Source organism: Bos javanicus, chromosome 14 (assembly GCF_032452875.1).
Source record: "Bos javanicus breed banteng chromosome 14, ARS-OSU_banteng_1.0, whole genome shotgun sequence".
Classification (NCBI taxonomy): Eukaryota; Metazoa; Chordata; class Mammalia; order Artiodactyla; family Bovidae; genus Bos; species Bos javanicus.
In genome coordinates this window covers 37248225-37266338 of record NC_083881.1, presented here as the reverse complement: position 1 = coordinate 37266338, position 18114 = coordinate 37248225, and the positions used below count along the sequence as shown (strand labels likewise).

Sequence of the window (18114 nt, the reverse complement as noted above, 5' to 3'; positions counted from 1 at the left end):
GGACATGACTGAGCACACATGCGTACTTCCTGTTTAAAATAAATACGGGATTTTAGTGGAGAGAATTGTTTTAAGATCAGTGACAAACTCTCCAGTCATCAGAAAGAAATCAGATTATGTTTACACTTCATCTTAGCCAAAAGGCCAAGAAGTGTTCAGATTATTTTTAATGTTCATAAACATCCTTCCCATTTCTCCATATTTCAAGCTGAACCTGGGCTTTGTATTAGGGCTATTTTTGTTTTCAAGCAAAACTAGCTTTAGCTAAAAGAGATTAGTGGATTGATAAAACCAGAGTCAAAAGTGGCACTAGCTTCAGAAAAGCTGGAAACAGGACTCACAGGAGGTAGTCAGGGCTCTGTCTCCCTCTCCCAGCTCTACTTAGCTTTATTCTACAAATTCTCCCCAAATGGTGAGGAAGAGGATCACTGACAGCTATACTTTCCAGCCTCGCACCTCCAAGAAAACTAGTGTCTCTTTCCAGTATTGGTAAAGCTGTCTTAGAGTGGACTCTCCTTAAACTTTTTTTTATCCTATGTCTGCAACACCCCTCAGTCATCACTGAGCCTGAGGGTACCGGGAACTTTGGCAGGTATGAGTCTCATGGTTTTCCCTGTGGGACTGAGTTTACAGCTACATCAGGACCACATGCAGTTGGGGAGGAGTTTCCCAACACAACAAGAATGAGGTTGGGGAATTCTAATGGACAGAGAATCTGCCTACCAACGCAGGAGATGTGGGAGACATGGTTTTGTCCCTGGGTTGGGAAGATCCCAAGGAGGAAGAAATGGCAACCCATCCCAGTATTCTTGGAGAATCCCATGGATACAGGAGCCTGGGGGCTACATTCCATGGAGTTGCAAAGAGTCAGACACAACTTAGTGACTGAACAACAACAGCAACAACAATTTATTGGCCCTTTCATGGCTGGGTGACATCAGCCAAGTTATTTAAACCTCTGTACCTGGGGTTTTTTGTTTCCAAATACTAAGAAGGGATAGTAATGACTTCAGAGCATTGTTGTAACACTTAAATGAGCTATTACATTAAAGTGCTTAAATAGTAAATTGTCTATAAATGCCAGTCAATAAGAATTTAACCTGCTCCTTCCTCAATTAAGATGCTTTAAATAATTCTCATTCAATTTTACAGTATTCTAAGTTTTGGTATTTTAACTTTACTGTAATCATGGTGTATTAATTTCCTGTGGCTATTGTAACAAATTATCACAGACTTGGTGACTTAAAACAACAGAAATTTATTATCTCACAGTTCTGAAGTCAGAAGTCCAAAACCAAGATGACAGCAGGACCATTCTACTCTGGAAGCCCCAGACAAGAATGCTTCCTTGTCTCTTCCACCTCCTGGAGGGTGGGGGCAGGTATTCCTTCGCTTCTGTATACTAGGCTTCCCTAGAGCCTCAGATGGTAAAGAATCCCCCTGCAGTACAGGAGACCCAGGTTCTATCCCTGAGTCAGGAAGGTCCCCTGGAGAAGGGATTCGCTACCCACTCCAGTATTCTTGCCTGGAGAATCCCATGGACAGAGGAGCCTGGCTGGCTACGGGTTCACAGAGTCAGAGTCGGACACAACTGAAGCCATTTAGCACCCTCTGTCTAAGAGACAGGACAAAATACTCTATCAGCTGTGCTGGAATTTGCTTTCATTCCCCTTCCCTACACCTTCCCTCTCTCCCTTCTCCCTGCCGAATTCCTATTTTCTTTCCTTTCTTTTCAAGTTCTTTGTCTCCTTGCTTATTATCTGTCATTGTTTTCTTCCCACCTGGAACATAATTGGTCCTTGGTACATGATTTTCAAATAAATCATGAGTGAATGTATGAATGAACTAAGGTAAAAATTTCCCCCTTTATGTCCCTTTTCTTTCCTAACCTTTTCTTTCTCTTTTTCTTAACCTTTCTCTTTCTTTTCTTAACCTTTCCCTTAAGGTTAATGAGTATAAAGTCTAGCCCCTATCTTTTTTTTTTTTTTGGTTGCACTATGCAAATTATGGAATCTTAGTTCTCTGACCAGGATTGGAACCCGTGTTCTCTGCAGTAGAAGTGAGGCATTCTAACCACTGAACTACCAGGGGAGTCCCTAGATATTTTCTACCCTTTGCTATGTAAGTACACACATATAGCCTGGGCCCACTCTCTAATGTATATAGGCGTGTATGCGAAGTCACCTCAGTCGTGTCCAATGCTTGGCAATGCTATGGACTGTCGCGTGCCAGTCTCCTCTGTCCATGGGCTTCTCCAGGCAAGAACATAGGAGTGGGTTGCCATGCCCTCCTCCAGAGGATCTTCCCAACCCAGGGATGGCACTCTCGTCTCCTGTGTCTCCTGCATTGCAGGTGGATTCTTTACCACGGAACCACCGAGGAAGCCCGGTGTCTGTTAAATCTAATAATGAAAATTTGGCTTTGTAGCTTGTATGTATTCATTCCTTAATTTCATTTTTCTAGTTATTCATTTTTATTGTATTTTATACAAGCCATTAGTTTGAGTCACATTGATCTAGAGTGCTTGGTAAGTACTTTATTTCTGATAGCTTTATTCTTATCTCCATTTGGAAATTGAAGGTATTTTATAACTTAATGGCTCCCTTTAAAAAATGTATTTATTTGTTTGTTTTTGGTTCCACTGCTTCTTTGCTGCTTCTCTCGGCCTTTCTCTAGTTGTGGTGAGTAGGGGTTACTCTTTGTTGCGGTCGCTTCTCTTATTTCAGACTGCGGGCTCAGTAGTTGTGGCTAACGAGTTTTATTGCGCCACGGCATGTGAAATCCTCCCAGAGAAGGTATCCAACCCATTCTCCTGGCATTGGAAGGTGGATTCTTAATTCCTGGACCACCAGGAAAGTCCAGTGGCTCCCTTTTTCCAAGCTCATTTTCAAGCATAACCATTTAAATCAATTTTATAAATAAGAAGCTCTTGACTCATTTAAATTTCCCCTTGATTTTAGATTTTCATTGACTTAAAGTTAACTAATGCCACCTCTATTTCTGTGCCATCCTTTCCCCAAAGCTTTCCTTTGTCTTAATTCAAGAAAATAGAGTTCAGGCAAGATTCCACTCCCTTCCTATCCAAAAGTAAAAAGTCATGTTTTTTGAAGAGGATTGCATAATTCATTAATGATGTATTTTCATTCCATTCTCAGACTCCACTGAGACCTTGAATGGGGTTGAGATGCAGTGATTTTTTTTTTTTTTGAGATGCAGTGGTTTTTAAAATAAGTTTTTAAAAATCAAAGTAATCAATATTTATAGCATTGAATGCCAGACATACTAAGAGATGCAAGAAAAAGCAGTAGTTATCAGCTCACTCTGTTTGTAGAGAAGGTAGAGCTCTCTAGAAGTTACCACTGTCATCTCTGTTAGTTGTGTCTACTGATATTTTCCCTCAATGCTTACAAAAATTAAGGTATAATTTACACATTGTAACACTCACCTTTTTAAAAGTGTACAAGTCAGTGGTTTTCAGTATTTGGTGCCACCATCACCACCATCTAACACAGAACTTTTTTATCACCTCAAAAAGAAACCCCGTGTTAACAGTCTCTTCATTGCCCTATGTTTTAATTGAGTTATTTATCATTTTGATGTTGAGTTGTGAGAACTCTTTATGTATTCTGGATACTGCTGCTGCTGCTGCTAAGTCGCTTCAGTCGTGTCCGACTCTGTGCGACCCCATAGACGGCGGCCCACCAGGCTCCCCCGTCCCTGGGATCCTCCAGGCAAGAACACTGGAGTGGGTTGCCATTTCCTTCTCCAATGCATGAAAGTGAAAAGTGAAAGTGAAGTCACTCACTCGTGTCCGACTCTTGGCGACCCCATGGACTGCAGCCCACCAGGCTCCTCCGTCCATGGGATTTTTCCAGGCAAGATACAGGAGTGGGGTGCCATTGCCTTCTCCCATTCTGGATACTACACCATTAGATATATGACTTGCAGATATTTTCTCTCACTTTGTATGTTGTCTTTTTACTTTCTTGACACTTTCATGCACAGAAGTTTCTAATTTTGGTGAAGTCCTATTATTTTCTCTTTTCTTTTGCTTCTGGTTTTGGCATCATATTTATAAATCAGTTGTCTGATACAAGGACACAAAGATTTACATCTATGCTTTCTTCTGTGAATTTTTGGCCATCCCAATATTAATTTTGTACGTGTGAGGTAGACATTCAGGTTCATTCTTTCACTTGTGCACATTCATGTGGCCCCAACACAGTTGTTGAAGTGACAGTTCTTTCCCCATTGAATGATTTTGACACCCTTGATGAAAATTAATTGACCATGCATGTGTGAATTTATTTCTGGCCTCTCAAGTCTATTCCATTGAGTTACATCTCTAAGTATCATTATGCCAGTAACACTGGTTTGACTCTATAGCTTTGTAGTCAATTTTCAAATCAAGAAATGTGTGGTCTCCTGCTTTGTTCTTTTTCAAGACCATTTGGTTCTTTGGGATCCCTTGAATTTCCACATGAATTTTAAGATTGTCATTTCCTGCAAAGAAGCCAGCCTGGATTGTGATAGGGATTATATCGAGTCTGTAAATTAATTTGGGTGGTATTGCCATCTTTACAACAAAGATGTAAACAACATATTTATAACAGCATTTTTACAATTGTTGTTCTTCAGTCGCTAAGTCGTGTCCCGCTTTTTGTGACCCCATGGACTGCAGCACGCCAGGCTTCCCTGTCCTTCACTGTCTCCCTGAGTTTGCTCAAACTCATGTCCATTGAGTCGGTGATGCCATGCAGTCGTCTTATTCTCTGTCACCCACTTCTCCTGCCCTTAATTTTCCCCAGCATTAGTGTCTTTTTAATGAGTCAGCTCTTCACATCAGGTAACCAAACTATTGGAGCTTTCACCAGTCCTTCCAGTGAATATTTAAGGCTGATTTCCTTTAGGATTAACTGGCTTGATCTCTAAGTCTTCCAATTCTAAACATAGGATATATGTCTTTACTTCCTTTATCAAATTTAATCCTAAATATTTTATTCTTTTTGATGCTGTTTCATATGAAATTGTTATTTTATTAATACTTTCTTCAATTTCACATTACTTATTGGTGTATACAAATACAATTGAGTTTTATGTATTGATCTTGTATTCTGCAACCTTCCTGAACTTATTAACTTAGTTTATGTTATTTTTTTCATAATATGTTTATAACTTATTTTTTGATTTATCAGTTTTAGATATTATCCCATTATGGTGTATTAGGATTTAGATTACTACTTCCATACCTCACTGCTTACCCTCCCTTTATTCTCATCAATTCTTATATGGTAACTATGTGAACATTATTCTCTGATGAGGCAAGAAGTATGTTATGATTTTTTTCTCTTTCCTATAAGCATTTTTTGAAATTAATAATTACTAATAATCACCTCCTTGGGCTTCCCTTTGTGGCTCAACTGGTAAAGAATCTGCCTCTGATGTGCGAGACCTGCGTTTGATCCCTGGGTTGGGAAGATACCCTGTAGAAGGGAAAAGCTACCCACTCCCATATTCTGGCCTGGAGAATTCTATGGACTGTATAGTCCATGGGGTCGCAGAGTCAAGCACGACTGAGCGACTTTCACTTGGGAATTCCCTGGCAGCCCAGTGGTTAGGACTCTGCACTTTCACTGCCGAGCATATGCTGTGTGACATTGCCAAAAAAAATTTGTCTCTTTAACCTTCTTGTTTTTCATATTCTTAGTACCTTAGGAAAAAATTCCTGACACATGCTAGGAGCTAATAAATACTTTTAAAATAAATGAATGTAATCGCTTAATTTTCCAGGTACCTCTCACTAAGTCTTCCCACATTCTTACATTTTTCCACATGGTCAAACATATCAGATGATATATCAGTCAGAACATAGGTCAGGCTGTGGTAACAAATTACCCACAAATTCCAGAGATTTACAAGAGAGAAGTTGTTTTGTTTGATTTTTCTCATGATAGAAGTCTGTCTGAGTTTGGCTGCATGCTGTCTCTGCTCTGGGACTGAGTGAAGAGTAGCCTCTTTTTGGAACAGAGCCGGTTGGTGGGACAGCACACACTGGCTCTTAAAGTTTCCACTCACGTAACTCATCACGTTTACTCGCGATATGTTGGGTCAAGTAGGTTCTTTGGCCAAGCTCGCCATCCCAGGGGGCAGGGGTCTGTAATCTCAGGCACTGAAAGGAGGGGTATCATGGAAAAAGCCAAAATATTTGGCAGAAGGGGGATGTAAGTTGCTCAGTTGTGTCCAACTCTTTGCAATCCTGTGGACTGTAGCCTGCCAGGATTCTCTGTCCTTAGGATTCTTCAGGCAAGAATACTGGAGTAGTGGGTAGCCATTCCCTTCTCCAGGGGATCTTCCCCACCGAGGTCGAACCTGGGTCTCCCGCATTGCGGGCAAATTCTTTACCATCTGAGCCACCAGGGAAGCCCAGAAGGGGAATAGTCTTCCACAGATGATTTATCAGGTCCGTTTTCTCCAGGAGTCATGCCCCCAAGGCCCGTGTCTCCTGTCTGCTCCGGGTTGCTTGTGCTCGGGGCCGCCCCACAGCCGTGGTGGATCGTGCAGGCATTTCCCTTTACTTCATCCTGGGAACTCCCTTTGTGTGTCGTGTAGACTGGACCCTGCTTACTGGATCCTGTGTTTTTCTTCTCCTTTGTTTACTTTATCATTTGGTTTCACTCTCCCTGTAGGAAGAGAAGGCAGGCACAGGAGGTAAATTTTGAAACCCTTCAGGTTTGAAGGTGTCTTTACCAGAACTCCCTGGCGGTCCAGTAGTTAGGACTGTGCACTTCCACTGCAGGGAGCATGGGTTTGATCCTTGGTTCCTTGGTCAGGGAACTAAGATCCTGCATGCCACAAAAAATTGTCTTTATTCATTTTTTTTGTGCGTGGGTCTTTTTTTTTTTTTTTTTTTGTCTTTATTCATGATTAACAGTTTCGCTGAGTATAGAATTCTAAGTTGGAGATCATTTTTCCAGAATTTTTTGAAGGCATGTCTTTACCGATTCTGGATTTCAATTTGTGTGTGTGTGTGTGTGTGAAGCCAATGCCATTTTTTCTCGTTCTTTTGTATGTGATATGTTTCCTCTTTGGAAACAAAAGTTCCAGAAGATTTTTTTGAAGTACTAATTTCATGACAACATGCCTTTAAATGGGTCTCTTTTTAAAATTCTTTATTTTTAAAATTTATTTATTTTTAATTGAAAGATAATTGCTTTACAGTATTGTGTTTGGCAATACTGATGTTTCTGCCAAACATCAGCTTGAATCAGCCATAGGTATACATATGTTTCCTCCCTCTTAAATAGGTCTCTTTTTCAATCATGTGTGGGGTGCTTGATGGTCTCTTTCAATCTAGAAATTCCTATCCTTCAACTTGGGGAAATTTTCTTTTACTGTTTCTTTGGTAATTTCCACCCCTCATCTTCTGTTTTTGGAGCCCTCAGTAGAGGGATGTTTCATTTCCTTAACTGAGTCTCTATTGTTTACCTTTTTGCTTATTTATTTTTCATGTTTTATATTTGTTTTTCATTCTTTTGCTTTAATGTTTACTTCAGTTATTTTAAATTTCTAAGAACACATTCTTTCAGATTATAATTTTTTTTAAAGCATTTAATTCTTTTTTTTTTTCCCCTTCACCATTTTTATGGCTCTGAAATACCAAAACAGGAGGGGCTTGGCTGACTTTCTGTTCCATACAGGGGGAGGGGTAGCTCAGACGGCTCAGTCAGTGGGGAGACTTTGGTTAGGTCCTTAGTTTCTTCTGCATAGACAAGACTGGGGTGTGGAGACATGGTCACACTCTGTGAAGTCCCTGGCTGGCTGGACCCAAGCCAGGAATGGTGTGTTACCTCACTCAACCACCAGGAGGCGACTGTTCCCTGTGGGTTTTTTTTCCTGTAGGGAAGCATCCAATTCTTTTTCTATATAATTTTATGTATCTATTTGGCTGTGCTGGGTCTTCCTTCCTGCAGAGGATTTTCTCTAGTTGCGGTGAGCGTGGACTACTGTAGTCACAGCGCACGGGCTTCTCATTGGCTTCTCTAGTTGCTGAGCAGAGGCTCTAGGGCTCAGGTTTCAGTAGTTGCAACACCTGGACTCAGTAGTTTTGGTTTCCTGGCTCTAGAGCAGAGGCTCAGTAGTTGTGGCACACTGGGTGGGCTTAGTTACTCCATGGCAGGCGAGATCTTCTTCCACCAGGAATTGAACCCATGTCTCTTGTATTGGCAGGCTGATTCTTTTTCACTGAGCCATTGCTGCTGCTGCTACTAAGTCACTTCAGTCGTGTCCGACTCTGTGCGACCCCATAGACGGAAGCCCACCAGGCTCCCCCGTCCCTGGGATTCTCCAGGCAAGAACACTGGAATGGGTTGCCATTTCCTTCTTCAATGCGTGAAAGTGAAAAGTGAAAGGGAAATCGCTCAGTCGTGTCCGACTCCTAGCGACCCCATGGACTGCAGCCCACCAGGCTCCGCCGTCCATGGGATTTTCCAGGCAAAAGTACTGGAGTGGGGTGCCATCGCCTTCTCCGACTAAGCCACTAGGGAAGCCAAAACATCTAATTCTTTTTAAAGGATACAGTATTGACTCTAAACTCTGATTAATGGTAATTAAAAAAAAACAAACTTCTGTTCCTTGCATTGTCTCTCGTCTTAGTCCTGTTTTTCCCCCTGTTTTCATTTTCAGTCATTTTCTTTCATGTTAGATACTTTCTTCCTGTGTCTGGTAGGCACAAAAAGCTGGCTAGGTCCCTGTGCATATTGTTGTTGTTATTCAGTCACTAAGTTGTGTCCGACTCTTTGTGACCCCAGGGACTGCAGCATGCCAGGCTTCCCTGTCCTTCATCATCTCTCAGTTTGCTCAAACTCATGTCCATTGAGTCAGTTGCTGTCATCCAACCATCTCATCCTCTGTTGTCCCCTTCTCCTCCTGTGCTCAATCTTTCCCAGCATCTGGGTCTTTTCCAGTGAGTCACCTCTTTGCATCAGATGGCCAAAGTATTGGAGCTTCAGCTTCAGCATCAGTCCTTCCAATGAATATTAAGGATTGATTTCCTTTTGGATTGACTGGTTTTATCTCCTTGCAATCAAGGGACTCTCAAGAGTCTTCTCCAGCACCACAGTTTGAAAGCATCAATTCTTTGGTCCTCAGCCTTCTTTTGGGTCCACTTCTCACATCTGTAGGATCTTCCCTGGTGGCTCAGATGGTAAAGTGTCTGCCTACAATGCCTACCATGTGGGAGACCCGGTTCAATCCCTGGATCGGGAAGCTCTCCTGGAGAAGGAAATGGCAGCCCACTCCAGTATTCTTGCCTGGAAAACCCCATGGATGGTGGAACCTGGTAGGCTACAATCCATGGGGTCGCAAAGAGTCGGACATGACTGAGCGACTTCACTTTCACTCACATCTGTACATGACTACTGGGAAAACCGTAACTTTGACTATGTGGACGTTTGTCAGCAAAGTGATGTCTCTGCTTTTTCATACTCTGTCTAGGTTTGTCATAGCTTTTCTTCCAAGGAGCAAGTGTCTTAATTTCATGCCCTGTGCATGGGCAAGGCTTATTGACGTGTAGGATTTACTGCATATGATAAGGCGATAAGCCTGAGTGTTATTGCTTTTGTTTGTTATTGGGTAACTCCAGCAGTATCTGTAAATTGTTTCTCTGCAGCCAACCAAATTCTATAGGGAAATCTCTAGTCTCTTGCCTAGGTGTCAGCTTGCCTGCCGCAGTTCCAGAAGCGAGGTGTGGCTGTTCATAAGGATAGAACGCCAGATAGGGATCCAAAGTTCAGTGGCTTGAGGAACAAAGTTCTCTTTTGAATATCTGTCAAGCTTGGGTAAATAGACTCTTCCTTCCATCTGATTGTTCAGGGATCCAGTTTCCTTCTACTTAGGTACATTTCTAGGGTAATGGTTCATTAGCATCACCTAGAATATTGTTAGAAAAGCAAATTTTCTGGCCTGCTACCGTATCAGAACCCTTGAAGGCTCTGGGTGGGGCTCAGTGTTTTCATAAACTCTCAGATGATTTTGATCCTCGTCAAGGCTTCCCAGGTGGTGCTTCCAGATAAAGAACCTGCCTGCCAGTGTGGGAGACAAAAGACATGTGGGTTAGAACCCTGGGTCAGGAAGATGCCCTGGAGGACTGCATGGCAACCTACTCCAGTATTGTTGTCTGGAGAATCTCATGGACAGAGAAACCTGGTGGGCTACAGTCCATAGGGTCTCAAAGAGTCGGACAAGAGACTGAGAACACACCAGCACAGGAGGTTTAAGAACTGCCCTAAGGCATTGTCCTCTGTAATTGAAACAGGATCTCAGACTAAGCAGATTCCAGCCTAAGTAAAGGGAAAAAACTAGGGGCAGTTCAGGTACAAGAAAGTGTCTGCTGACTATACTCTGGAGACAGCTTAGTCGTCTGGTCACTCTTAGCTGCTATGGATCAATTTCCCTGGAGAATAAGCCTCCCATCTCCTTGGGGGACTAAACAAGAGTTGTTCAGCTGTTTGTTGCAGGAGTACAAACTCATTTAATGGCTCCTGTTTTTCAATCAGTTCTTATGCTGTGAGCTCAATGCCTTATCCCCTTTAAGCACTACCTGATGCCTCAGTTTCTGGGCTGTTCCTGGATTCTTCTTGTTAAATAAGTTCATTTTCCACTAGGCACTTAGGTTCTGCTTTCTTGGCTAACAGGTGATGATATTTGTCAGCACTTCATCCACTGTACATATTCTCTACTTTCTTAACTATTTTTTGTTTACTGGTGTTTTTTGAAAATTTTTCTTCATGAGCTTAGAATTTTCAGATTCTTTGACTTCATCATAAGAGGATGTTGGGGAGATGAGAGATAAATGGATGTGTTCAACCTGCCATTTATAACCAGAAATATTAATTTGAAAAAAAAATGGTTTCTATGTACCTTTCATATTTAGGAGGGAGGTGTATTATGGGAATATGGCAAGATAATGTTGCCTGCCATTCCGATAAACAAAGAATACTGCCATCAAGCCATCAGCCAGTGCAGCCACCAATCCCCACTCCCCACATCAGTGTGTCCTTAGGGGAATTCAGAATAGAGACAGACAGGAAACATTCTGTGTTCTGAATACTGGCCCCAGACCGTTAAGATGCATATCTAAGGAAAATTTTCAATGAGCCCAGACTCCTGTATCTTCCCAGACATAAAAAACCACTAAAATCATTAACTCAAGATGTCTGTTTCTGTGATTAGCAGTAACCTTTTGATATTTGACCACGTTTTTTTTTTTTTTCCAGCAAAACTCAAATATATCCTGGCTCCTCCCTGATTTCCTTGGAGCAATTCTTCAGAGCTATATGAGAGGCTGCCTCCCCGGCTATCGTCCCCAGTAAAGTCTCCAAGTAAATCTTAACTTGCAACTTTTATGTTGTACATTTGTTAACATTGGACTTAACCACTGGACTGCTGGGGAATTCCTAGGTTGTGCTTTTTTTTTTTTTTCTAGTTGACAGAAGAAGGGGAGAGCTCTTTGAGAAAAGAGGAAGGAGGGATTTCCCTGGTGGTCCAGTGGTTAAGACTCTACACTTCCACGGCAGAGGATGCATGGGGTCTGGGTTCAATCCTTGGTCAGGAAATTAAGATCCTGTGTGCTGCGGTGTGGTCAAAGAATGAAAAAAAAGAGAGAGAAAGGAAAACGTGCAGAATACACAGAGATGGCTAATGCAAACAAAATATAATTAATCGCATCATTTCAAGTGTAAACTAGCAAAATTCACTGAAATATGATTTTGAAAAAGACTGAATATAGAACTAACACCACCTTCTATTTTCTCTTTTCAGTGAGGGCTGGCAAACTTTTTAATAAAGAGCCAGATAGTAAATATTTTCAGTTGGTGGAGGGGACGATCCTACAAACTCAATTGCAACTACTCAACTCTGTGGCGGAGAAGGCAATGGCACCCCACTCCAGTACTCTTGCCTGGAAAATCCCATGGACAGAGGAGCCTGGTAGGCTGCAATCATGAGGTCTTGAAGAGTCGGACGCGACTGAGCAACTTCACTTTCACTTTTCACTTTCATGCATTAGAAAAAGAAATGGCAACCCACTCCAGTGTTCTTGCCTGGAGAATCCCAGGGACGTGGGAGCCTGGTGGGCTGCTGTTTATGGGGTTGCACAGAGTCAGACATGACTGAAGCGACTTAGCAGCAGCAGCAGCAACAACTCTGTAGATTCATGAAAGCAACCATAGACAATATGTAAATGAAAGTGTGTGGCTGTATTTTGAATAAACTTTATTTACAAAAACAGTCAGCAGGCTAATTTTGGCCCATAGGCTGTAATTGCTTTAAAGCATCAAACTTTATATTTTTTAGACATTGGGCCATCAATAGTGCTTTCAAATTTAACATTTTAGATCTTAGAGTTAAGAAAATGGAGTACCAGGGACTTTCCTGGAGATCTAGTGGTTGACTCTGCCTTGCCAATGCAGGGGGCATGGGTTCAATCCCTGGTCAGGGAACTAAGATCCCCATGCTGCATGTGGCGGCCAAAACAAAACAAACAAAAAAATGGAGTACAGAGAACGGAGAGAAGACCTATGAAAACATGGTCAGTTGGTGGATGTAGGTCATTATACCTTTGGCCAGACCCTTGAAAAGTACAACATACACAGTGACCCCTAATGTAAGCTGTGGACTCTGGGTGATCACGAGGTATCAGTCATCACAAATGTAAACAGGATGTTGGCACAGGTGTAGATGTTGATGATGGGGGACGCTATGCTTGTGTGGGGCAAGGGATGAATGGGGAACCTCTGTACCTTCTGCTCAACTTTGCTGTGAATCTAAGACTGCTCTAAAAAAAAAAATTTTATTTTTAAAAATGATCTGTTGATAAGTAAAGATACCAGGGGAATTAGCAATGTCTTATTTTACCAGTAGTCTTCCAGTACCTAGCTGGGAATTGGTGTCTTTAGCTCCATCTACAGGCAGAGTCTCTCTGTTTGATTTTTCAACCATGCCTAAATGTTTCCCAAAATGTGCTCCATGGATGTGCTCCCTGCCAAAGAGGTCCTGTAGCCAAATAAGTTTGGGAAACAGAACATAACCTATCCCTTCTTGGAGACTTCATCTATATTGGCAGAAGAAAGTCTCTGAGAAATTCTGCAGTAAAGAAGCTTCTCTAACTTTGTTAAAGAATGTGTCTAACAGCTTCTTAGACACATTTAATCAGAGAACCCATTCGCCACATAACATCTATTAATGTCTGTTGAAATGATTGCATGGAATTATAGTACATGGTATTCTGGATCAGTCCTATTTAAGGTCTGGAATTTGCTCAAAAGATTCCATACTTGATATTGTTAACCCTGTTTTTGACTGGTTCTGGCTTTATAGTCTGAATTTAGGGGATCCAAGAATAATTCTGACGGTATCCATTGAGTCTGCTGCTAAAAGAAGTGCTGGAAAAACTGACCTGATAGGATCCAGTGATGAGTGTTTTGATTCCTTTTGTTCTATAAGGGGAGACAGACAGTCACTCACTGAATGGAAGTGGAAAAATGGCATTAACTTGGGAGTGGAATGGGAAGGGTTAGATCATTTCTGACCTCAGGGTATTGTCAGCCACCAGCTGGCTTCAGACAACTGACTGAGTCCGCAGCATGGAAACAGAGCGGTTACCATTTCTGGCTACCCATTCACAAAGCCCTAGCTGAGAGCCTAGTGGGGTTGGAGATCCATTGCATCTTCTCCTTATACCCATTTTCTTGGCACAAAGGTGATATTTACTCAATAACATTTGCGTCTGTGGAACTGTGACCACCCAGAGGAGTTATATTTTTTAAATTCTCACAAAAGGCATTTGTCATATAATAAGAAATATATATTTGATCTTTGCCCCAAGTTTCTGACACAGTGTTCCTGAAACTCTTGTAATTTCCTAAATGATGGGGGAATAGGAGTGTCTTTTGTTATAATATTTAGTCTTCTCTGACACCAGAAAGGGCTTCCCTTGTGGCTCAGTTGGTAAAGAATCCGCCCGCAATGCAGGACACCAGAAAGATCAAGCCAGTTAATCCTAAAGGAAATCAACCCTGAATATTCACTGAAAGGACTGATGCTGAAGCTGAAGCTCCAATACTTTGGCCACCTGATGCAAAGAGCCCACTCACTGGAAAAGTCCTTGATATTGGGAAAGATTGAAGGCAGGAGGAGAAGGAGACGACAGGATGAGATGGTTGTACGGCATCACAGACTCCATGGACACGACTCTGGGAGATGGCGAAGGACAGGGAAGCCTGGTGTGCTGCAGTTCATGGGGTCACAAAGAGTTGGACGTGACTTAGCGACTGAACAACAACGACACAAGAACTTCTAAGATTCTTGGAATGTCCTGAGTGATGAGTGTGTCTGTTTTTTAATGTTAATGAGATGATGAGTAGCTGGGTTGGTCACCAGGAAAATCAAGTCTTAGCTAAAGTGTTAGAACTTTTAGCCTCACACTCTCAACCCCCTGACTGCACACCTCCATGTGGGAGAGGGCACAGCCAAGCATGGAGTACAGCGTGACAAAATTTCATGTTGTGGATTGGTATCAGCAGCTTTAAAAAAAACCAAAAACTATTATTTACTTTTTGGCTGTGCTACACGGCATGCAGGATCTTAGTTCCCTGGTCAGGGATTGAACCCATGCCCCCTGCAGTGGAAGCATGGAGTCTTGACCATTGGACCACCAGGAAAGTCTCTCTGCAGCTGTTGAAGAACCTTTACTAAAACGTATTGTGAGAGTAATGTAGCAGGAGCATCTTTGGTTCTGAAGGCTGCAAATGCAAGAGCCTGTTTGGGTTTATCCATGACCCACGGCTCACTATGGCACAGGCCAGGTGGTGCTAGTGGTAGAGAACCTGCCTGCCAGTGCAGGAGTTGTAAGAGATGTGGGTTTGATCCCTGGTTCTGGAAGACCCCTTAGAGGAGGAAACGGTAACCCATTCCAGTATTCTTGCCTGGAGAATCCTATGGACACAGGAGCCTGGTGGGCTACAGTCCATAGGGTTGCAAAGAGTTGGACATGACTGAAGTGACTTAGCCAGGCACACACGCCTCACTATTAAACTGTGGACATAGAATGTCACCTGCTGTATCAGAAAACAGCCATCAAGCCGTCAGCCACTGCAGCCGTCCCCTTCTCCACCCCCAATAGATTCAGGATGGAGAAAATGAGGATTCTGTCCCTAGATAGTTAAGGTTGTTGGCTGGAAAAAAAAAATGCATAACCTAAAAGTTGAGAATCATGTTTTATTTGGTAGACAAAACTGAGGACTTAAGCCCAGGACACAGCATCTCAGCTCTGAGAGACTGCACTGAAGAGGTAAGGGAGGATCACAATATAAAGGACTTTTTGCAACAAAGACAATAAATCAGAACATTAAAAGATGACTATTGATTAAAACAAACCAATCATCTCAACTTAAGGAATTTAATGCCTTTCTCTATATGGGAAGATGCAAAAGTCAGGACTCATTGAAATCATTCTTTTGATGTGCACCTCAGCTGTCTGGGGTCAGGATCTGTACTTTCTCACCCTGAGTCTCAGGGTGCTCTGTGGTGAGGGTGTCGGCTGCAGTGTCTGATGGCTCAGCTTCCTGTTTCTGCCCTGAGCTCCCTTAGGGCTCACCATCAGGCCAGCTGCAATGTGATGACTTGATGGCTGTAAGATTCTTTTTTTTTTTTTTTTACTGATAAGACAGGCAACTTTTTTTTTCCTTAGTGATAAGGTATATATCTACATATCTAAGGAATGATTTCAAAGAACCCAGACTCTTGCATCTTCCCATACAAAGAAAAGTGCTAACTTCATTGATTTGAGATGTCTATTTTTCTTTAATTAACAGTGATGTTTTGATGTTCTTACCACCTCATTTCTTGCAAAAACTAAATATTCTGGCTCCCCTCTTACCTCTTCAGAAAGCCCCTTGGAGCTATCTCCTGGGCTTAAGTCCTCAGAGTTTGCTGAATAAAATATAATTCTCAGCTTTTAGGGTGAGCATTTTTTTTAGTCGACAGATCACAGAAAACTATACTTGATCAAGACACAAAGCAGGGTATTCCTGAGGGAACAGCCAGGCTTGTGAACTGGATACAAGCCATGTAAGGTCTGTTTACCCTGAGAAGAAAGACTGCCAACTCCCTCTATAAACACCAGTGGAGCACTCTAGGTGAAGCGCTGCTGTGCTTCATGTGCATCCACGTGGAAGTGCCTTCCTGACAGGATATTCACCTGCTGACTGCCCGTCACCTGAATCATGGTAAATGTTGGCGTTAAGGGGGCCACTTTTGCCTAGGTACCTCAAATAATCTTGTTGTTGTTTAGTTGACTATGCCAAAGCCTTTGACTGTGTGGATCACAATAAACTGTGGGAAATTCTTCAAGAGATGGGAATACCAGACCACCTGACCTGCCTCTTGAGAAACCTGTATGTAGGTCAGGAAGCAACAGTTAGGACTGGACATGGAACAACAGACTGGTTCCAAATAGGAAAAGGAGTACGTCAAGGCTGTATATTGTCACCCTGCTTATTTAACTTGTATGCAGAGTACATCATGAGAAACACTGGGCTGAAGGAAGCACAAGCTGGGATCAAGATTGCTGGGAGAAATATCAGTAACCTCAGATATGCAGATGACACCACCCTTATGACAGAAAGTGAAGAAAAACTAAAGAGCCTCTTGATGAAAGTGAAAGAGGAGAGTGAAAAAGTTGGCTTAAAGCTCAACATTCAGAAAACGAAGATCATGGCATCCAGTCCCATGACTTCATGGCAAATAGATGGAGAAACAGTGGAAACAGTGGCTGACTTTATTTTTCTGGGCTTCAAAATCACGGCAGATGGTGACTGTAACCATGAAATTAAAAGACGCTTGCTCCTTGGAAGGAAAGTTATGACCAACCTAGACAGCATATTAAAAAGCAGAGACATTACTTTGTCAACAAAGGTCTGTCTAGTCAAGGCTATGGTTTTTCCTGTGGTCATGTATGGATGTAAGAGTTGGACTATAAAGAAAGCTGAGTGCCAAAGAATTGATGGTTTTGAACTGTGTTGGAGAAGACTCTTGAGAGTCCCTTGGACCGCAAGGATATCCAACCAGTTCATCCTAAAGGAGATCAGTCCTGGGTGTTCATTGGAAGGACTGATGTTGAAGCTGAAACTCCAATACTTTGGCCACCTGATGCAAAGAGGTAACTCATTTGAAAAGACCCTGATGCTGGGAAGGATTGAGGGCAGCAGGAGAAGGGGACGACAGAGGATAAGATGGTTGGATGGCATCACCAACTCAATGGACATGGGTTTGGGTGGACTCTGGGAGTTGGTGATGGACAGGGAGGCCTAGCATGCTGTGGTTCATGGGGTCACAAAGAGTCAGACACAAATGAGTGACTGAACTGAACTGTTGTTTAGTTTCTGAGTCGTGTTCAACTCTTGTTCAAAGCCATGGACTGTAGTCTCCCAGGCTCCTCTATCCATGGGATTTCCCAGGCAAGAATACTGGAGTGGGTTGCCATTTCCTTCTCCAGGGGGTCTTCCCCACCTAAGAATTGAACCCACATCTCCTGGTACCTCATATAAACTTAGTGATGTATAATCAAGCGAGAATCTGGAATTTGCTTTCTTAGCTTCCCCTCATGGGTCTTGCAGATGCTTATAAAAACATTAGATTAATTAGCAGGAGAATGGGGAGAGGCAAAGGCAAGAGTCAAGGGACTGGTCTTAGAAGTATGAAAACTGTAACATTGTTATTAAGAAAGAATCTGAATAAAGGAAATATTGATGGAGTGTAAGACAAAAGAAAAAGAAGGGCCATGGAATTCATCTCAGCCAGGTGGAAAGCTTTAGACGGTTATTTAAAAATGGGTTGCATAAAACTGACATTGATGGGGTTAAAACAGAGGTCTTACCACTGTGCTCTCAAAGGTTGGCCAGGCTAGTGAGACACCCAAATAGGTCAGCTCTGTTTACCCCAGTTTGGAGACATTTTAAAAGCTGGAAAGCAAAGTTTATAATGAAAAACCTGACTTGCAACCACTTGATGCAAATCTCAGGCAGATTAGTTAAGATAAAGATTGACAGAAGGGCCAGT

The 18114-nt window shown here is 42.3% G+C and overlaps 1 protein-coding gene across 5 annotated transcripts in view; it reads left to right on the top strand.

The window, feature by feature from the left end:
* The window catches only part of UBE2W (ubiquitin conjugating enzyme E2 W), a 119490-nt gene extending 107393 nt beyond the window's left edge, over window positions 1–12097 (top strand). For 3 of the 5 annotated variants that reach the window (XM_061439015.1, XM_061439013.1, XM_061439016.1), the window contains one exon: window positions 11818–12017. In XM_061439015.1, the coding sequence (XP_061294999.1) occupies window positions 11818–12002 (185 nt within the window). In that variant the 3' untranslated portion in view covers window positions 12003–12017. Of the gene's footprint in view, window positions 1–11273; window positions 11321–11817 lie in introns of those variants that run through there. The other 2 variants (XM_061439017.1, XM_061439014.1) reach the window with 2 other exon arrangements.
* The last annotated feature ends 6017 nt before the right edge of the window (window positions 12098–18114 follow it).